Source organism: Camellia sinensis, chromosome 6 (genome assembly GCF_055761805.1).
Source record: "Camellia sinensis isolate YWXY chromosome 6, ASM5576180v1, whole genome shotgun sequence".
Taxonomy (NCBI): domain Eukaryota; kingdom Viridiplantae; phylum Streptophyta; class Magnoliopsida; order Ericales; family Theaceae; genus Camellia; species Camellia sinensis.
This window is the reverse complement of record NC_138966.1, coordinates 176,486,903-176,509,990: the sequence shown is the minus strand read 5'-3', so window position 1 is coordinate 176,509,990 and position 23,088 is coordinate 176,486,903. Positions and strand designations below refer to the sequence as shown.

Below are 23,088 nucleotides of genomic sequence, written 5' to 3'. Positions count from 1 at the left end.
ATTTTGAAAGTAGTGTGGAGTTTAAAATTATGTGTTTGGTTATGAATTTTGAAATAATTTTGAATTCAGTTTTGAGTAATATATTTGGTTTCGATTTGAGTGTGAAGTTGTTTTTTGAGTTTAAAATATTAAAATTAAAAATTAAAACATTTATAAAATAAAATAAAATATTAAAAATAAAAAAAATAAAATTTTCTTAAACATTTGTTAATATTTTAAAAAAATAAATCTAAAAAATTCAATATTAAAAAACTTAAAACATAATTCAAAACTTTTTTCAAAATTTAAAAACTCTTTTCAAAATTCATAATTAAACAAATTTTTTTTTTCAAAACTCAACTCACAATTCTATACTCAAATTACAATTCCAAAAAAATAATCACAATTTGAAAACTAAACCAAACGAGACCTATTGTTTCCCATTATTTCTACTTTCGCCCCAATATTACGTAAACCATTGCAATAAATACCATATAATTATTCCACTACCAAGACATTGGAGAGCACGCCACACATTCGTCTCTTCCACTTTCCTTCACCGAATTTTCCCGAGAAAATTCTCCAATTTTCTCGCGGACGCCAGACCTCCATATTAACCCTTCCTCGTCCCTCCAAACGCAATCTTGCTGAATTTTCATCCGAAACCCTAGAATTTGTTTGGATTCAAATGGGGCAACAACAATCGAAAGACGAATTGTTGTTTCAGCAAGTGAATAATGGAAACATCGAAGGAATCAAATCCCTTCACAGAGAAGGCGCAGGTCTCGAGGTACCAAATCATCACTCTCAATCTTCTTTTTTGATCACTTGCACATATTTGTGTGAACTTTCAATGCTACTGGGCTATATCTTGGTGTATTAGATGAATTGTTTGATTGTAAATTGGGGTTTGAATTAATGTTTTTGTTGAACTAGAGTAAGCTTACGTACAATATGATTGTTTTTGTGCAGTGGATTGATAAAGAAGAGAAGACTCCGTTGACTCTGGCTTGTACGAAGTTTGAACTGTATAATGTTGCTAAAACTTTGATTGAATTGGGTGCCGATGTGAATGCATATCGTCCCGGTATGTGTTTCGAATTCTTTTCTGAAAAACACATCATTTGTTTCAACTTCTTTTTAGTTATATATGTGTGTAATTTGTGTATTAGCGTGAGGGAAATTGAAATTGGAATTCCCTTTTATGCTCTGTTTGGTTGCCGGGAAGTCAATTGAGAATAGGAGGAAAATTTTAGTATAATCAGTTTTCTGCTCTCATTTTTGTCAGCTGTTTTACACAGAATGTAAAGTAATACTGAGCATCTCCAAGCCTTCACCAATTTCTTCATCTAATTTGATTCCAAATTTGATCCAAGCCTTCACCAATTTCTTCATCTAATTTGATTCCAAATTTGAGAAAAAAAAAAAATTTTTGATTGATATGAACTACTCTTCATCAAAATACTTTTTAAAAATTCTCCTCTTATCCCAAATTTCCCTTTTCATCAAATTTGATGAAAAAATAACATCTCCAATGTTTCATCTTTTTAAATTTTCACCAAATTCAGCTTTGATGAAGGATCTGATGAATTCTCAATTTGATGAAAAAAATGACTCTCCCTTGATTTGATGAACATTTGATGAAAGGATTGGAGATAATTTTTGTCCATTTTTTCACCAAATCTTAATTTGATGAAAAAAGGTGAAAGATTGGAGATGCTCTAAGGAAGAATATTGCAAAACTTCTGAAGTGTGGTACAAAGTTTATTAATCTAGAAAAGCACGATGAATTGTTGCATCAGTGAGGACTGGATTGCATAATGAAGATGAATCTTAAGTATCATTTTTTTGGTTCTTGTAATTAAAATTTGGATTGCGTGTAAGAGTTACCGCAGGAAGCTTTTCTTTTCTGGGAAGACCTATTTTTGTTTGTTAAAACCCTTCTTCTTCTTTTTTTCTTAAATTGCAATACAAATATTAAAATTTCAGTCAGATCTGCATGTGCATGAACTGACTATATTTTATTTATTTATTTATTTATTTTATGGAATTATTTTATGCAGTTGGATTTTGGATCTGTGGTGTTTTGTAATGTCTTCTTTTCATGCTTGTTTGTAAACCAAACATCTGTAATGCACAATCACGGATCTGAGTAGCTAATTGTGGTGATATATCAGCTGACAGGAACACCTATTGTGGTGATATATCAGCTGACAGGAACACCTATTAATCTTTAACCCATTTTTTAATGTTAAATTGTTATTTTTTCTTTCATTATTATTGTTTTAGGTCGTCATGCCGGGACTCCATTACATCATGCAGTGCAAAGAGGCCTTGAACAAACTGTTAAGTTACTTCTTTCACATGGAGGTATATGTCTTGTTGGTCAAATATTGCATGTTGCTATGTGTGCTTACTACAACTTCAGACTTTTTGCAAGCAACAAATGACAATTCCATTTTCTGAACGAGTTTAATAGATGATTATTTATTTATTTATTTATTTATTTTTGTAAATTTCAGCAAATGCATTAGTGATGAATGATGATTCTCAAACTCCGCTTGATGTTGCTAGAGTTAAAAAGAACACCAACATTGTCCGTGCAATTGAGGTATTCTTGAAATTTAAGATGTCATTTCATTTCACTATTTTACTTTCAATCTAATGTGTGAAGTAGCAATTTTTTCGCTTTTTTGTCATGCAACAATTTGACCTTGTTTTTCTTTCTAATGCTGCTTAGAGTCATATCTGCTTATTCTCTGGTTGGCTGCGGGAGCTTTATGGTCCAAGCTTTCTTGAAGTACTAGCTCCCCAATTGCTTTCAAGAAAAGTGTGAGTATAATTTTAATTTGAATCATTCTACGAAGGAAAATAAGAGGGAATATAGTGCCATGCAGCTGCATTTGAAGCTAAATGCACAGTTACACATTTTTGCATACAAGTCAATAGATGATGAGCATATCATGACTTGCATGCCTTAGAGGCCAAGTGTTTATAATATTGAGCAACCTTTTCCTGCTCAATTTGTAATTTTTTTTTTTAAATGTTTAGAAAGAAATGTGGCCAAATGGTGGATTCACATTGATTTATTCTACAGACATGACATGGCAATGTTGTATTATTTTATTCTCTACTAAAAGAGGTATCTCACAAACGACTAGATATTTATGTTGTTAATTATTGCATATTGGCAGTTGGGTGGTTGTTTTACCATGTGGTTCCCGTAATCTTACGAAGCCTTTCAAGTTGGAGCTTGCCATATATCCTAGTCAGCAGGTATTTTCTTTCTTATTTGTCAAGTCACTATACAAGTTGGAGTTAGTCTGGAATTTGCATAAATTTTGCTTTCAAACTACTAATTTTTGGATTCGGGCTTCTCGTAGGCTTACTAAGGTCTTTAGCAGCACTTATAGAGTTTAGTTCTGTGGTGCTAGTTAATCTAGTCTATAGAATTTTTTGACATCTCTTCTTGGAGTATGTAAAAAGGTTTTCTGCACTGTCTGAGTTCAATTTCTCTGGTTTTTATTTTCCCTGATTATCTGAGTGAGTCTCAACATGCTTATGCATTTCTTAATGGGGTGCTATTTTAAATCATAGGATGTAATTATTATTATTCATTTTTTTTTTATAAAAAAAAAATCCGGCCATAGACTTTCAACTAGAATTTTTTTTTTATTTTATGTTTCTAACTCTCTTCTTTAACTAGAAATGTAGCCGGTTGAATTCACATTTGTTTCTGCCTCCTTTTGTATGGTCATTATTGTTTTAACTTCAACGGTATTTTTAATGATGAGCAGGATTCCCAGCCTCGAACTCTTATTGCACTGTGGAAAGCCAATATGGAAGAACCAAAGTTTAACGAGCCTGATCCTGCAGTGATAATTTCTGATATTTCCAGCAGTAATTCCTCAATATGACTGATTTGACAAACTGTTATTATGTAGAGTATTTGTGTTAATTGATTTTGTGTTCATGCACAGTCCCAAGACGCTGGAGGCGGAGGCGAGGTATTTTGTCCTCCCGAGAGGCAAGGTGTAAGCTTCAAGGTGGCCGGCGTAAGTGCATTGAATTTTGGACTGGTTAGAACTAAAAATAATTTAGAAATTGGAAGGAAATAAGCAGAACAAAGCAAAAAACAGAACTTATCCACAAACACACAAAAAAAAGAAAAAGAAAAAGAAAAAGAAAGAGAAGGAAAATAAGAAAATAAGAAAAAGAAAACTAACAGATGTAGGAACTTGTTAAAGAGGGATTGTTATTCTTCTCTGTAGCATTTCATTTATGAAGTTTGATTTCAAAATTGTATGTTCTGTGCATAGTAGCTAGTAGTAACTACTTGACGTCATATAAGGCCAATAATTCTATTGGTACAAATTCTTAAGAAACCTAAGGTTTAGGCTGCATTCCCCCCAACAAAGAGTCTCGAGTCTGAATCTCCCGAAGACAAACAGTTATATTCTATTTCAATTCTCGTATTCTCATATTATATTCTACTCCTCCTAGGCCCCCATCTAACGGAGACTAAACTGGGCTTTTACTTTTTTATATTATATTTCAACCAAAATAGCCAGTAGTCAACAGAAATTGCATTATAGGCTTCTCGCTCATAAATGACAATCCGTTCAGATATTAAATTGGGAAATCCTCGATAATAAATTAACAATGCTAAAGAAAGAAGGATAATGTAAAATGTAAAATGCTAAGCTAGTAATCAGGGGCCAAAGTTTCTTATTAATGTTTATGCCTGACATCTCAATGTCAAGGCATGTATTGCATGCTTCGACTGATTCGCCTTTGAAGCTGTGAGAATTAGGAATAAGTGTCTACAGTTGAACCTCGCCTCAAGAGCAGACTTATGTGATGAGACAATGCGCCAAAAGGGTCACTAACAAAATGCCGCATTTATAAGCTCATTTATTATCAAGACATATGGCTCACTTGTAATTTGAAAGTTGCATTGAAATTATAGTTTGCCTAGTGAACAGGAGAACTCCAATGGTCTACAATGGAAGTTGATGAAGCCGTGATATACGTATGTATATTGTACCTACCCACTCTACGTCTTCATGTTAATGGACTAAACATGATATCCTCTCTTACATACAGAGCTAAAATATTTGATCATCATTTTTTCTTCGGATCTAATTTGAAAATAAGGAGAGAAAAAAATAGTGCGTGCATATATTATAATTATTGTATATAATATATTTAGGTTATAAAAAAATAATTGTAGTATTGTTTAGTGTCTTGAACACTGAATATTTGTTTGACAAGTTCAATACACCTGAATTTTGTTTCTTTCTATTACAGAGACCCGCATTAAACTTGCACCTGCATATGAAACAGACAAGCAACAACTACAGAGATTTTCCAATGCATGCAAAGGAATTCCACAGGTACAAAAAACATTCGGAGTGAATGTTACTGTTTCATGTTGTGCATAGAGCATTGACAGATTGATGCATAGTAATCACAGAGAAAATTATGTTGGCGTAAAGTACTAACAAAGTTTTTAAAAAAATAAAAATAAACCATGACAGCATAAATGAATTCTTGCACACACACATACACACACAAAAAAAAAGAAAGTGAGTCCGTAGTTGTTGGATCCAAATATTGTATACGCAGTTTAAGTTGACTGTCTACTAACTTGTGCCCTGGCTATGATAACTATAAATTTACAGTGCTTTGGTTTTTTTTTCTGAAGTTACAATTCCCTTCAAAGTCTTTTATACTTCCTTTTCTTTCTTTTTTTACTAGAGAATATTGAGTTTGACTTTGCATTTTTGCCATGTACATCAGAAGACCTGCCAATTATGAATTTGATTAACCATTTGATTGTCATGAGATACTTATTACTTGCTCATCCAAAATAAAAATAAAAATGAAATACTTAAAGCTAACTGTGCCCGTCCAAAAATTCAGGTAATGCATCAAAATTTTCCTTTTAACACCCAAGCGCCAGTTGTTCCAACAACCGCCCCATCATCATCTGCAGAAGATATAGAATTAGCTATGGCAATCAATGCCTCGATCCAATCTGCTATGGAAGCAATGCCACCCTTTGTTGATACTAATCATAGCTCTGGAGCAAATGCATCCTCCAGCAGTCACAGTGCATGCGAAATCCATGAAGTTGGTTCAAGTGGCAATTCAACTCAACAAATTCAGAATCTGAGTGACATTCCAGCTGTTGTCCAAACAACGGTTGAGATACCTATCCCAGCTTCACTCCCATCGGCCCGACCCATCAAGAATGCGATCATAAATGATGGTCCTAGTCATTACCCAACAGTTGATTTCAGCCCTGTTGATTTGTCTTCCCCTGTAGTGGAGAACTTACCTGCTATGGAAGATGGAACGAAAGAAGATACGGCTGCTTCTTCATCATGCGTGATATGTTTGGATGCTGCAGTTGAGGGGGCTTGCATTCCATGCGGCCACATGGCTGGATGCATGTCTTGTTTGAATGAGATCAAAACCAAGAAGTGGGGTTGCCCCGTGTGTCGTGCCAACATTGACCAGGTTATACGTCTGTATGCTGTTTAATCGTCGAAGCAAGATATGGTGACACTGCGTTTAGTCGGTGAGCTTTTGGTACGTGGAACAAAACTCTTGATATCTTCTATCAAATACAAAAACAAAACTATCAATTGTGTTTCCCAGTAGTTCTAAATGTTTCTGTATATATTACTGAACTCCTTTGAGCTTTCTGAAATTTCTCCAACTTGACATGAAGTTCTGAAGGCATGAAATTCAATCTAAGTCTTAAATTGTGCAGGCGAAAATATATAACTGCAATAGTTGGCAACTAGTGACAGATTATAGTGGTCTTCAAGGTCTCTTTCGACGAAACAACTGGTAATCAAACTTGTTAAACTTTATGCTGTTATTTATTGGAAGTGAACTAAGTTCAGACTTTAAGTGGGAATTTTTTTTCCATTTAGGGGGATGTCAAGTGAATATTGTAATTTCCTTTTGTAAAATAGAAGCGGCAGTATATTCTTGTGACTGAAGTTTACACACTCGATGTAAATTTTCTGTTTTCATTTGTGTCAAGCAGTATTTTGAAACAGATACTGTGATATTTTTTCATGTTGGATATTTGTATGCTCTGCTGATATGCCTTTTAACTGTGAGAGGAGTTTTAAGGACTCTTGGTGTCATTTTCGTTTTTTATTTTCTATTTTTAGAATTTAAAAAAATGAAAATTGTAAATTGTTTTTGAGGAATATTCCACCTGTCGGCACACATTTGAAGGTATTGATTCACCAACAAATGACAAATTATTTTCAAAAATTCTAGAGGCCCCAAAAATTCTACCAAAAATTTTACCAAATGTCTTACATGGGTGGGTGTGGGATCTACATGGGACCCACATTGTGTGGGTTCCACACCCACGTGAGACATTTGGTAAAACTTTTGGTAGAATATTTGGGGTCACTAGCATTACTCAATTGTTTCATGGTCCAAATCTTGACATGGAATGAAATCATTGAGAGATTAATCCGTTTTGTTTTTTAACAGGAGAAGAAGATAAAACGATGCATTGATTGGGAGATTATTAATAAGAGTGATACTAATAATATTCTACACAAAATTGATGTTGGTAGAACTTTTTTTTATTTTATTTTTCAGTGTAGATTAATTACACAATTAGAAGAACAGTTGGGATTAGCTCAAAGTTAATGACCCACCTAGAACTGCCTATGCACTTTAATGAATTTATAACCTTAATCAAGTGATGTCTAATCGCAACTTGATTACAGACAGCTAATTAGTTGGCAAAGTTATATCGGTTGTACGCATGACTTGCATAGTGAAATGGCAAACAACCAATGAACTGGTAAAGCGGTATAAAATTATGATCAACAAACAACATTACCCTTCATTTTTTTTTTTAATGTTATATATATTTGGATCTTAAATTTGTGAAGGGAAATTACTTTTACATATCCAAGTTTTTATGAGTAACCAAAATTATTTTTTTGACAAATATATGTTTATTCTATTCTCATTTTACCAATTGGACCAAACAAAAGAAAAGAATTTGGCTTCACCTACTTCATTTTTCTCTAATTTGTTCATTTCCATCCATTCTCAAATCCAAACAAAATTCTCTGAAATGGAAAAAATTCAAACTAAAATTATCCACATTTTATTTAAATGTCAAGTTGTTTGAAATAACTCAATTCAAGTTATGGACTCCTACTTTGTTAGATAAACTCTGCAAGTTTTACAACTCAAGTTTAGAATTTCATTTTAGCAGCTAAAAATATTTTAAGAGCTTGACACAACCCCAAAAATAAATAATAAATAAATATGATAAGCTAATATTTTGAGAGTCAACCAACCCTTTGAAAACATAGAATGAAATCACGTACCCACTCTAGCCAACTGGAATAGCCTTTTAAATTTTGGTTAATTACTCCTAATGCAATGCAGAGTGTGCCCAAGTTGCTTTTTTTAAGTTGATTCAACTTTAGTTATGGAATCAACATATGACTTACTCTTGGAGGTAAGTAGCAGTAGTGATTTTTGGCAATTTCATTTAGAAGAATATAAAAACTAGAATTTGTAAGCTATTATTCTAATTAAAGTTAGAATAAAGTTTAACAAATTGGTACGGGAGTAATCAATGGTAAACACCCTTTTTGCCCTAAAACATTCGACTTCTTGTGTTTGAATGGCTTCAAAGATTCCATTGAACCGTGAATGAACATTGCACAACCCTACCAATTTCACTCATTTGAGTGCTTCTATGGCACATCTTTTACACCACTTTAGATTCAAATACACCGCTAAATCAAACAAAATTCCCTCTGCATATTGCACATTTTCACATTTCAAAAAGTTTGCGGCATCATATCGATAATCTACTTTGCTTCTGTCAATTAAAGGTTAAATAGGAGAAGCGAAAAAAAGAAAGAAAGAAATGTATCATTTCTTTTGCTAAAATCCAAAGATTAGCACTTAGCTTAAAGTACTAATTTGCCCTTTAATCTCGTTAGTTCTTTGCTTAAAACGCTTCAAATTAGAGAAGCTCTTTTATGCACTATCATATTATTCGATATGTTTGTACTATATCGAATAAATGAACATTTAGGAAAACTTATTTTGTGTAATAACGATATTCTTTCAAACATTGTCATGAAGGAGAAGGGAAAAAAATGGGAGAATGTGGATTATTGATATGATGCCTCAATGTGTACGTGACAGTATGGACTTGCAGTAAAAACAATTATATATTCAGACCTACAATGCTACTAATAATTTAAAGAGAAGTGATTGGTAGCTCGAATTTGAGCCTCCCAAATTCAAAAACGACGTCGTTTTCGTCGTTTTTGATTATTTTTTTTTCAGAAGAAGAAAATCAGAATAAGAGAAGGAAGAAGGAGGAAGAAGAAGAACTGGACTGGAGGGGCCATCAAAATCGGGCTGGAGGCGGAGGCGAGGTGGAGGCAGAGGCAGAGGCAGGGGGTGAAGGCGGAGGCATAGGCGGGGGCTGCGAGGCAGAGGCAGAGGCGACGGTGGGGCTGCGACGAGGCGACGGTGGGGCGACAATCGGGCGGAGGGGCTGCCATCTCTTCCCCTCTCTTCTCTTTCTCTCTTCTCTTCTATCTAATTCGGGGGGGCTCAAATTCAGAGAAAAAAACATTTTCCTAATTTGAAATGATAATGTAATAGAAAGAGTATCAAACTTTCAAATGACAAAAAATAAAAATAAAAATCTTAGGAATAGACCCATATAACTTTTTTTTAAATAAATAATTAATACTATTTTAATAAAGGATTTTTCAAACTTGTGTCCGTCATTCTCAGCCGCCTCATTAGATACTTCCCTTCTCAGAAGTTGAAGTGTATTTATCAAATTCGGAAACAAATTGAAGCGACAAATTTGCTCTCTTCTGGAGCCAACAACTGTCCAATATCATCCCAATTTTGTTAGGCATTGACCAAATCGAAATCAATGTTTGTTGTCTCTAAGTTACCTTTCAATGAGCCAATTAAAGTGTTTACATAATATACAGTAACACACACATGTATTTGTATACGCAAGCAAAAAAAGTTGTTCTTCTAGTGAGCAAATGCTTTTATATCACAAAGTCTTTTGAGGGCCATGAATGCATAAAATGATACAAAGTATGTCTATTCATCTGATTGAATCATGTGCATGTCTATTTGCTTGAGCAACATACTCTAGTTCTTCCATTGACTTCAATACAGTTCTCATCAATGTCATGAAAGCAACAAGACAAACTTCTATTATTGTAGAGATAAGTTCTTGTGCAATTTATGCCATCTCTTATGGTGCATGTTAAAGCATATGTTTAATAGTCAAGGAATTCAAAGTACAACAACCTGAAAATGTGCTTAAATATATTCTAGTGCTAGAGCACGGTATTTACCAACTACACAAATTAGCAGCCGTGAAATGGATGGAATTAATCTAATCCACATTGATTAGAGAGATTAGAGACAAATTCAACTACATCCATTCCCTTTTTTTGCAATTTCGTTGATCAGGAGCATGATTTCATTATTGGTTGAAATGCATATCGGATTTTTGGCCTCCTAATTTTTGTATGCCAATGAGAAGTAAAATCCCATACATATATGAGCTGATACGTATTAGGTTTTTGAACTCTCAATACCGATACACCTAGGGATAGCCCAATACTCTTGGGAGCCTTCCGTGCAATTTCAAATGAATTTTTTTTATATTATAAATAAACATTTGTTTAAATAATACTATTAAATTTTGTATTGGATTTTTGGCCTCCAAATTTTGGTATGCCGATAAGAATTAAAATTCCCTACATGTATGAGCTAATACATATTAGGTTTTTAAACTCTTAATATGGGTACACTGGGGGAGCCCAATACTCTTGGGGCCTTCTATGCAATTTCAAATGTATTTTTTTTATTATAAATAAACATTTGTTTAAATAATACAATTAAATTTTGTATTGCATTTTTTAACTGAAAATTATTCTTTATTTTTTTAATTAAAATGATTATATCGCCTTTATTATTGGAGGCTTTTTGGACATGAAATTTTATTTTGTTGGACCTTTACATATAAAATAAATAAAGAAATAAATAAAATTATTTTCGTTGTGCCTTTGGATAATAAGTTTTTATTTATTATAAGGGCCCGCCTACGAATAAATAAATAATTTCTTTTTACTTTTGAAATTTTGCAAGGTATTTGGACAAGGTTAACTTTTGGCTCCGTTGGGTGGAGTTTTCAAAATATAATTTCATACTCATTTTTATTGTAGTGTTTGTTTAGTATTTTTAAAAATTAATTTCACATTTACTTTTAAAAACTCTTTTTAAAGCGAAAAATTTTAGACTAACCGGTCGTCCCACCAGACGTTCTACCGAACGTCCCACCGGTCGTCCAGTTGGTTGACCGGAGCAGTGTTCTTTTTTTTCTTTTTTTTTTTTACACCTGTTATTTTTATATTACAAAAAAAATATTTGTGAAATTTTTTTAAAATTTTTTATGAGCTTTGAATAGAATTTTAGATTGTGTGTTTAGTTATGAGTTGTAAGTTTTTATATCAAATATCATATGTCACATCACTCAATTCAAACTCAATATAAACTCTTTTCAAAACTCATAACCAAACAAATTTTTCACACTCAAATCATAATTTCAAAATTTACAAACTCAAAATACAACTATAATTCTCAAATTATAATTTTAAAATCCTATCAAACACTACCTTTATTTTAGTGGGTGTTTTGGCGGGCTTTTTTTCTTCTTGTTAGGCCTCGTAACATTAAATTTTTATTCAATTTTTATTATTGATTTGTACAGAAAATTTTAGTTTAATAGGCCTTTATATATATATATATATATTGCAGAATTTTTCACAAAGATCAAAGAAAATAAAAATTTGGGGCCTCTGAACAATTGAAGCAAAGGAAAGAAGTGGTGTCTCTTTTTATTATTTATTTATTTTTGGATATTAATAAAATTTCTAAGTTAAAAATCAAAATTTCAAATGACCTGTAAATTTATTTTTAATTTTTGGGCAAATTACAAACACCCCCTCAAAATTTGGTAAAAATACAGTCTCCCCCTAAAGTTTGAGAAATTACAAACTGCCCCTGAAGGTCAAATTTTCATAACAAATTATGAGAATTGAGGAGGGAATCTGTATGAAAATAAAAACCTTAAGGGGCAATTTGTTATGGAAATATAAATCTCAGTGGGCGAGATGTAATTTCTCAAACCTCAGGAGGAATCTGCATTTTTACCAAATCTCGAGGGGGTGTTTGTAATTTGTCCTTTATTTTTTAAAAAGTTAATTACACTAATAGTCTCTATAGTTTGGGGCTTGTGTCACTTTGGTCCCTAACTTTTCAATTGTGACACATTTGACCCTGAATTTTGAATCTTGTTTCAAATAAAGACAATTGAAAATATCATTAGATTTTTTAAAGGTAAAATCGTCAATTTGATAAAATATAAACTAATTTGATAAAAATAAATGTCAAAAAAATATTTTAAATTTTTTAAAAATTATTTTTATCCACCAATGATAAAATTATATAAAATTAATAAAAATTACATGATTAATTTTTTAAAATTAATTTTACATGATCATCATTCAAACACATAATAAAAATTAATTTGGTAAAAATAATAAATAAACATCTAAAAGATTTATTAATTTTACATAATTTTATTTTTAGTGGGTAGAAATAATTTTTAAAAAATCAAAAATATTTGTTTGATATTTATTTTTGTCAAATTAGTTTATTTTTTATGAAATTGACAATTTTACATTTGAAAAATCTAATTATATCTTCAATTATCCTTATTTGGAACAAGATTCAAAATTTATGATCAAATGTGTCACAATTGAAAAGTCAGGAACCAAAGTGACACAAATCCCAAACTATAGGGACTATTTATGCAATTTGCACTTTTTTAAATATCATCGTCGAATCACATAGCCCTTGGTAGTAGTTTCAAATTTTTGAGTTAGTTTGGGATATGGATTAGTTTTTTGACTTTTTATTTTTTCATTATTTTAGTTTGGGGATAAAAAATCTCGTTTTAAATGAATTTTTTTATTTTTTTTTATTTTTGTGAGAGAAAAAATAAAATAATTATTATTTGAATGTGATATTTTTTAGCCTCAGACTAAAAAGTTTTTTTTTATCTTTGGGTAAATTAAAAATACACCTTCTGAGATTTACTTAAAGTACAGATTACCTCCTATGGTTTGGAAAATTACAATTACTCCCTTGTTATAATTTTTTATTTAACAGAATTAACTAAAATAATAAAATTCATAGTTGTTTTCCTATACAATAATAAAATTACTTAAATTATTAATTGAAACATATTTCTAATATCATTAAAAATTATTAATTGACTTAATGATTTATTAATAAAAGATGTGATTTGTTATGAAATTAGAAATCTCGGGGGTGAAATATAATTTTTGAAATCATAAGAAACAATTCTTATTTTAATCAAATATCAAAAAATGTATTTGTAATTTATCTTTTATTTTTTTATAACTATTTTAAACCCTATCTGCCCCAATCTAACTTCCTAAACGTGTGTTTTGATTTTTGCGTTTGGAAAATTGATTAAAAGTCATTTTCTAAATTTTAATCTATTTTCTTCTCTTACAAAAAAGTTTTAAAAAAAAATCAAAATTAACTTTTAACTATCTTTCTAAAATATCCCTTCACGTGATGTCTTTTAGACTTGGGTTTAAATGATTTTTTTTTTTTAAAAAAAAAACTTTAAAATAGTTAAAATGCATTTGAAAAGTTATAATGATTGTTTTTTTTTAATAAAAATTTGATGTGACATTTAATATTTTAAATTGATAAAAATAAGTATTTCGACTTTAAAATTTTTTTAACTAAGAAATTGGTTAATCTTATATTTTTAGCGATAAAATTATATATTTAATAATATATATATATATATATTTGAGATTAAAATTTTTGTCTCAAAAAGTTTACCAACACTAGATTATTTTGTTCCTAAAAATATTATTATTAATAACATTTTTAAAATTTTATTGTTAAATGTCATTTTTAACTTTTCAATACAACCTTTTAATGATAACTCACACAATCACTGAAATTGATCTCCATATATCTTTTACAATAAAATTTTTATTTTTAAAAGCAAAAAAAACTAAATTTAAATTTTTATACGTTGTACTGTTATTTTTATTTATTATTATTATTTTGGATAAATGAAGGTGTTGTCAATCAATGCAAGAGAATGGGAATATTCTCGAAATATATTTTTAAACAAAGAAGCGTTTATGCTGATTCTCCTTTTCTACAAGTGCAATTTATTTAAATTTTATTATTTTTATTATACAAAATTAAAATAATAGTGTTAAATAGTTTATACACTTTAAATGAATTACATTTATACTAAATTTGAGCATTACATGAATAGCACTTTAATAAATAATGAGATAAACAAATAAAAAATAAATATCAAATAATAAGACAAACTTATGAACGTATTTATGTATTATCATTTAAAACAAAAACTAAATTATTAAAATAATTTCTAATATCAAAATATATCATTTCCATGAGTAATTTAAGCATGGTTAAAATAGTTAAAATATATCATTTCCATGAGTAATTATTAAAATAGTTAAAATGTCTAAATAAGTACAAAAACATAACATAAGTTAATTTAATCAAGAAAATAAAATGTTACATTCATATCACAATCATTTCACTTTCTCTTTTACCATCATTACATATAAATAAAAAAAACAATAAATTCTTTTCAAACCAAATTAATTTAGCCAACTTAAATTAATTAAATAAATTTAAAAATTAAGTTAAATTAGTAATTTTTTCCAGACGAATGGGTTAATTTTGTAAGAAAAATTTTAAAATATAATATGGCATTTTCCGTAAATAAATCATCAGGGCAATTTGCTTTCTCTTATCTCCATCCATCATCCCAACCCTACTGTCAACCTGTTTCCATTTCCACAAAAAAGCCCTAACCAAGTTGCTCATCCACACTCCCAATCTCCGTTACCCTCTCTCTCTCTCTCTCTATCTCTCTGTGTCTTACGCGCACACACAGTATGATAACAGTTGCTTCCCCTTTTCTAGGAAAATATCTGCCAATCTCTTGAAACATTTTCAGAAAACAAAGCCCCCACAAAAGCCATCAAAACACCATACCCACACACACACACCTTTTGATGGTTTTCTAGGATTGATCAAACAAACTAACCACAAAAAGAGATTAATCTTATGCCTCTCTCTCTCTCTCTCTCTCTCTCTCTGTATTATTGCAGCATCCCAACAATCATCTTCCTCTCCCACTTCCAAACCCTCTCTCTCCAATGATGAAATGAAACCCAAATGAAATCTCAAACTCTGATCAAAAGTCCCTGTTACAGTTCTCATCAACAGTAACATCCTCATACTTCTACAGCTCTCTCCAGTAGACTGCACTCTCTCTCTCTCTCTCTCAATGGACTCAAACCCCCTAGAAATGCACACTTTAAACCCAAACAACAACACAACCATCATCACCAACACCACCACCATAACCACCTCAGCCTCAGCCTCAGCCTCAGCCTCAGCCTCAGCATCATCATCTTCATCATCCCCAACAACCCTAAGCCGGTACGAGAACCAAAAGCGGCGAGATTGGAACACCTTCGGGCAGTACCTCCGCAACCACCGCCCACCACTCTCTCTCTCCCGCTGCAGCGGCGCCCACGTCCTGGAATTCCTCCGATACCTGGACCAATTCGGCAAAACCAAAGTCCACACCCAACTCTGCCCCTTCTTCGGCCACCCCAACCCTCCTGCCCCCTGTCCCTGCCCTCTCCGCCAAGCCTGGGGCAGCCTCGACGCCCTCATCGGCCGCCTCCGTGCGGCCTTCGAGGAAAATGGTGGCAAGCCTGAAGCCAACCCATTTGGGGCTCGAGCTGTTAGGCTTTATCTGCGTGAGGTTCGGGACTCTCAGTCCAAAGCTAGGGGAATTAGCTACGAGAAGAAGAAGCGGAAGCGGCCGCCTGCGGTGGCGGCTGCAGCGGTGGCGGGGCAGCAACCACCGGCATTGCCACCTCCAAGTGCAAGTTAGCCACTCTCTTTGCCATGGATATGATCACAATTAAGTGCATGCATATATATATATAGCATGGTTTTAATTATCGGCCAATTGTAATGAAAATTTAGACTTCAGGTATCGATATTTGTTCAGCTGATACTGTCCAATATTAATATATATATCTATATATATATGTAGTATTCCCTTACTGTTAAATATAAATTAGTAAGATTTTATTTTCTTGGGAAAATTTCACATCATTTTGGACACGAGAAGAAAAAATTTGCAGTGCTAATTTTATCTTGTGTTCTAGCACTCAAAAAAGATTGTTATATTTTGTTATAAACAATTTTCCCTATTTTCTTTTTCTGTTGTTTCTGAAAAACTGTGTATGCTTAGATTTTGTGGGTACTGAACTGTTAGGGGTATCCTTTATTTCTATATATATATGTGTGTAAACAGTGGCAGTTTTACTGGTTGTGTAGTCATGTAGAAGTGGTAGTGTGTGTACTAGTTGTAGTACAGTTTTATGAGACTTACCATCCAAATTGTCATAGATATGTACTAGTTGAAAAGCCATTTATGACATGTAATAGATTTGCATATCATGTTCCATGTCTTTTTTCTGCTGTTTCTGTAATTCTTTATTGGGTATTGGCAAATCATACTAATTGAAAAAAAAAAAAAAAAAAAAAGAGGGATTAGTGACTTCGCACTTTGCAGAGATCATTTGTCAGATTTATCCAGCACTACACCTGCTTATTTTTGTTACTGCAAATAGTGATAAGTTTTTGCTTTGCTTTTCCTCTTTTTGGTTACTCACATGCTTTCCTTTCACTTTGATATTCACCATCCAGAAGATTCAGAAGTTGGAGGACTAAAGTGAGCATGAAAAACCCAAAAGCCCTTAATTTGATGTGAAATCTAAGGGTAAGTTTGTTGGTAATTATTGGGTTGTTTCAAAATGACATTTGACAATATTTATGGAAAGTTCTTAATCAAGTAATAAAGAGTTCTTTTGATAAGGTGATTAAAAGTTAGATTTTTATTTTTTATTTTTATGTTTTTTTTGAAAAAATATGTTAAAAAAATGTGAGAGATGATGGCCTTGTTTGGTTTGTGTCTTCTAAAAATTTTTGGGAAAATTTTTTTACAAATAAGTTTTCAAAAGTAATCAAACCAAACATTTTTTCAAAAAAAATTTTCAAAACTTGTTTGGTTTACAAGTTTTTCAAACAAATCTCTCTCTCATACACGTCAAATCAATCACTTTTTTTAAAATTTTCTCTCAAAATAATTTTTCAAAACATCTTTTGAAAAAAATCAAATCAGACAACTTTTCGTACTTTTTATTTCTAAAACTTATCTCCAAAACTCAAACCAAACATACCCATCGATTCAAAATACATTAAAAGTTAAAAAATGACTTTTAATCATTTTTTTAAAATAGTCTAAAAAAAATTATGAGTGGACATAGGATCTCACCTTTGTTAAGTAAATTGAGAGAGAAAAAAATAATCATTAATGTGTGTTCTGATTTGTTAATTTCTCAAGATTTGTTAATTTACCGTGAGAATCATGTAGGTAATACACATCGTGAGTCACCCAGCCCCTTAGTTACAATGCATCATGTGATTTGATCTTTATTACAATATATAATGTGATCAAGCTTTTAAATACAGATCCATATGTGTTAAGATTTTGAATTTTTTGCGTTGATATTCACTAATATGGTTAATTTTGTTTGATATTAATCGATATATGATCATACAATTAATATAATCACATCAAATCTAATTTTAAATACGATTGGTTAATTTATAATGTTGAACATATCACATCAAAACTTAGGAATGCACATAATGCCCTCCTTAGACGCTCACTACAGAATTTGCCCTAATCTAATTAGTTGGGATCTCAGGGTAACAAAGGAGTCATGTGCAGTTGGCTAAATCCAATTATATATGAATGAACTTGGTGCAACAGAAGAAAAGGAACTGCATATAGGACAGTGAAACTCCTTTGTTTTTTTCATTTTGAATAAAAAAAAAGAAACTCCTTTGCCCTCTTTTTGAACAGCAGTAGAGTCTATGGACACATTTATTGTCTGCAAATCCATTACCAATTTCTCTCGTGTCGTATCAATCTTACTTGTTCCCCCAAATAGGAGATAGCATTAAATAAGTGAAGTACATTCACATGAACTCTTTGACTAGTAAATTTTAGTTAGGTCTTCATTGAGGGCAACTTACATTGGATTCATATTTTTTTTTTTTTTAAGTACATCGGATCCATAGGTAAGCAAGCAAACCTTACATCCAGAATTGTTCATTTTTCGCCCCCATCCCTAGAACACATACTACAAAAGTAATTAGGGTAAGCCCAAGTACTATGGATTTGTTTGTTTTGAAGGATCAGGATGTGCAATTGAATTATCAGTCTCTCTAGATTTATAGTCCATTGTTTGTTTCAATTTTTTTTTTTCAGACTAATAGTCTCCCTTGGACTATTTAGTCTCATATTTGTGGGACTATTCTATCCCATGGGGGAGGATTATTTCCATGAGATTAGGTTCTGAAATGTATATTTTACCTTCATGTTATTACTTGGCAAATAATTAAAAAATTGTAAAATAGTCTTTTGAACATTTATAATTTATTTTTTTAGTGTTGTTAATTTAAAATTATATATTAAATAAAAAATTTAAATTATAAATTAAATTTAATTAAAAATAATAAATTAAAAATTATGGCCTTATAAATTAAATTTTTTTAGTGTTGTTAAAAAATTAAATTTACATATTAAATAAAATTATTTTTTTAGTGTTGTTAATTTAAAATTATATATTAAATAAAAAATAAAAAATTATAAATTATGGTCTTATAAATAAAAATTTTTTAGTGTTGTTGAAAATTTAATTTATATATTAAATAAAATTATTTTTTATTGTCATTAATTTAAAATTATATGTTAAATAAAAATATAATTTATAAATTATAAATTTAATTTAATTGAAAATAATAAATTAAAAATTATGGCCTTATAAATTAAATTTTTTTAGTTTTAAATTATAAATTATAGATTATAAATTTAAAATTATATATTAAATAAAAATTATAAATTACAAGGGTAAAATAGTTTTTTGAACATTTATCATTATCTAGTCCGTCTAACCAAATATTGGATTCACTAAAAATAGTCTAATCCAGACATCTAATCTCATGACTAAACAAACATGGGATACAAATCCAATCCAACTAAATAGTTCGGGACAATGTATCCCGGGACTAACAGTCCGATGGATTACAATCTCCCTTTATCCAATCCGGCCAAACAAACACACCCTATGAGCATGTTTGTTTTAAGGGATAAGGGTGTATGACTAAACAAACATGGGATACAAATCCAATCCAACTAAATAGTTCGGGACAATGTATCCCGGGACTAACAGTCCGATGGATTGCAATCTCCCTTTATCCAATCCGGCCAAACAAACACACCCTATGAGCATGTTTGTTTTAAGGGATAAGGGTGTGGGATTGGACTATTAGTCCCACCGGACTAATAGTCCATTGTTTGTTTGCAAAATTTTGCTCCGGACTATTAGTCACACAAATATGGGACTATTCTATCCCATGGGGGGTGTGGGATAGAAACCATGGGATTGGTATCCCATGGGATTATTTGGTGAAATGTATATTTTACCCTCCATGCTATTACTTAGTAAACAATTAGAAAGGTAAAATAGTCTTTTGAACATTTATAAATTATTTTTTTAGTGTTGTTAATTTAAAATTATATATTAAATAAAAAAATTAAATTATAAATTATAAATTAACTTTAATTGAAAATAATAAATTAAAAATTATGGCCTTATAAATTAATTTTTTTTAGTGTTGTTACAAAATTAAATTTACATATTTCACTAAAATTATTTTTTTAGTGTTGTTAATTTAAAATTATATATTAAATAAAAATTATAAATTATAAATTAAATTTATTTAAAAATAATAAATTATAAATTATGGCCTTATAAATTAAATTTTTTTAGTGTTGTTGAAAATTTAATTTATATATTAAATAAAATTATTTTTTTATTTTCGTTAATTTAAAATTATATATTAAATAAAAAATATAAATTATAAATTAAATTTAATTGAAAATAATAAATTAAAAATTATGGCCTTATAAATTAAATTTTTTTAGTGTTGTTAAACTATAAATTATAGATTACAAATTTAAAATTATATATTAAATAAAAGTTATAAATTACAAGGATAAAATAGACTTTTGAACATTTATCCTTATTCAGTCCGTCTAACTAAACATTGGATTCATTAAAAATAGTCCAATCCAGACATCTAATCCCATGACTAAACAAACATAGGATACAAATCCAGTCCAACCAAATAGTCCGGGGACAATGTATCCCGGGACTAACAGTCCGATAGATTACAATCCCCCTTTATCCAGTCCGTTCAAACAAATGCACCATATGTGTAGTATGATTTAAGAAATAATATATATATAGGGATAGCCACGGAGTGGGTTTGGGATAGGTTTGCTCTTTCCCGCTCCCGTCCCCACTGACAAATTCTACCTCCGCACCCGTCCCACTCTCACTACGGGTGAAATTTTTCAACCTCACCTTGCCTCTGCGGATACTCGATACTGCAGATATCCGACCACATTTCAAATAATTAAAAAAATTAAGAACCATTTAAATTTTTAGCACACTAAATAGTTTTTTTTATTTATATATATATATATAGTGGAACTTTTAAGATTATTATTTATTTATATTTAAACAAAATCATAGACTTTTAATATTATTTTTTATATCTAATTATATTTTATATATATACATATATTATTTATTTATATATTATTAATTGTATCGAGTTGGGTTTGGATCAGGAAAAGCGATACCCGCCCCCCTTCCCACTCCAATTTTAAGATTATTATTTATTTATATTTAAACAAAATCATAGACTTTTAATATTATTTTTTATATCTAATTATATTTTATATATATACATATATTATTTATTTATATATTATTAATTATATCGAGTTGGGTTTGGATCAGGAAAAGCGATACCCGCCCCCCTTCCCACTCCAATTGCGGGTGACCAAAACATAATCTACGTCCGCCCCACATAAGTGTCAGGACGGGTAAAATTCATCCCATTCGAACGGGTATGGACGGACCCCGCGGATCGGATTAAAATTGCCCCTTCTCAATATATAATTATGAATCTGGTCTACTTTTGCTTCACATAACAAACTATTTCTTGCAATGATTTGGATAATGTTACGTTATACTTTAAAAATTACACTATAATGCCTAATATTGAATTCATGCCTACTATTGCATTAGGGATCCGTGGTTATGAAATAATAAAAAATTATAACCTAATTTTTTGGCAGTGGACTTTCTGTAATTATTAATGTTGTTTGTTTTTTTGACGAGAGGATATTATTCAATCAGATTTGGTTACGAGATACATCATAATTTTAAGGTTTGAATAGGTGCCATTCATTATAGAAGTTGTGTCTGGGATTTTTTATCTTTTTCAAGTAATCTTGGCACAAATTTTTCTGGCAATGTTGCCTTTCCATGATTTGATCAGTACTGAATATAGTTGATGAGTATGAAATACGAGTTACATCTTATGATTATGTGATAAATTTCTGAATCATGGTCAGATTATGAATCACGAATCATGGTCGTGTGATAATCACTTTATGCAGATTTGAAAATAGATAGGTATGGTTCGTTTGGAATTTGGGTTGACTTTTTGATTATTTTAATTTGGAGTAAAAAGTCTTATTTGGGATAGTTTTTTTAACTTGAATTAGATGTAATGTTTTGTCTTATTGAGTTAAAAAAATTTATTTTGTCTATTTGTGACTAAAATAGTCAAAAAATCAAAATGTCTAACATGACAAACGAAGGTTAAGCAAGTAATAGTGTAGAGAAGCAGATACAAGTTACATTGTAAGAGCATCTCCAATGGTTAACCTTTTTTCATCAAATCTGAGTAAAAAAATGACCATTTTCTCAATCTGATACAGGCTGCTCCAATGGTTGTCATCAAAGGCAGGGGTCGACCGGTGGGTCGACTGGCCGGTTGACCGGTAAGGCAAATATTATTTTTTTTTTTTAAAACTCGGTTGGTCAACCGACTAGACGTCCAGCAGGTTGACCGTGGCCCCACTTGCAACGTTACAGCACAATGAATTGGTGAAGGCTCACGCAGATTCTCAATTTGATGAAAAATTTGCTCTGTTCTCAGTGTGATATCGGTTACTCTATTATTTGGTTGTGGTATGTTAGAGAATATAAAAGATAAAGATGTTCTCCCGATATCATATTTTTTAACATAAGATCAATTATTGATATCATATTAAATTTTTATTTTTTATTTTTTACAATTTAATATGGCACCAGAGTAAGTAATAGATTTTATATTCAAAAATTATCAACCATTCAATAATTAAAATATTTGCACGTATCTTTTAATTGTAGCATAAAAGTTGGATTTAAATATGTAACATAGAGGGAGTACTTCTTGTGCTTATAATTTTAACCTTATAGTACCTTTTATTTTCTTCTCCCTTGATTTATACCTTGTATGTGGAGGAAAAATTAAGGCTCCGTTTGGATAGAAGGATTTCAAATACATTATATTTTAATTTTGTAAAAGTTACAGAAGAGCAAGCTCTTATAGGTGTATTGAGAAACTAAAGGGTAGATAAAAATAAATAAATAAATAAAGAAGGTATTGTATTAGGATCATTGTAGAACTAGTCATTAGCATTAAGGATTTTAAACAACTACTTTTACATTATTATTTCAAATCTATAGTATTTTTTTATTTTTTTTTCAAATCTATAGTAATTTTAAGTGCATTGACTTGTTCTTGAATTTTCACATGTCAATTTAAAGCCATAATGTCAATTAACTTTATTCTTGAATAATAATGTCATTCACTGCCATTATTGTGAAAATTCAC

General features: G+C 30.7%; 2 protein-coding genes across 5 annotated transcripts; both read left to right on the top strand.

Moving 5' to 3' along the window:
* The first annotated feature begins 377 nt into the window (after positions 1–377).
* LOC114283972 (putative E3 ubiquitin-protein ligase XBAT35) lies at positions 378–7,133 on the top strand. Of its 4 annotated transcripts, none has more exons than XM_028226848.2 (11): positions 378–769; positions 952–1,066; positions 2,269–2,349; positions 2,502–2,590; positions 2,720–2,811; positions 3,174–3,255; positions 3,777–3,879; positions 3,960–4,034; positions 5,290–5,375; positions 5,905–6,576; positions 6,761–7,133. In XM_028226848.2, exons 1-10 carry the CDS (start codon positions 668–670, stop codon positions 6,526–6,528), a joined length of 1,449 nt encoding a protein of 482 aa, XP_028082649.2. In that variant the 5' UTR covers positions 378–667; the 3' UTR covers positions 6,529–6,576; positions 6,761–7,133. The 4 variants fall into 4 exon arrangements, with proteins under 4 accessions (XP_028082649.2, XP_028082650.2, XP_082731638.1 ...); XM_028226849.2 differs by having other exon boundaries at positions 457–769; positions 5,905–6,565; XM_082875512.1 differs by lacking the exon at positions 3,960–4,034 and having other exon boundaries at positions 457–769; positions 5,905–6,565.
* Positions 7,134–14,970: 7,837 nt separating this feature from the next.
* LOC114283974 (protein LIGHT-DEPENDENT SHORT HYPOCOTYLS 4) lies at positions 14,971–22,551 on the top strand. The gene is made up of 3 exons (XM_028226851.2): positions 14,971–16,097; positions 16,927–16,999; positions 22,148–22,551. Exons 1-2 carry the CDS (start codon positions 15,485–15,487, stop codon positions 16,953–16,955), a joined length of 642 nt encoding a protein of 213 aa, XP_028082652.2. The 5' UTR covers positions 14,971–15,484; the 3' UTR covers positions 16,956–16,999; positions 22,148–22,551.
* The last annotated feature ends 537 nt before the right edge of the window (positions 22,552–23,088 follow it).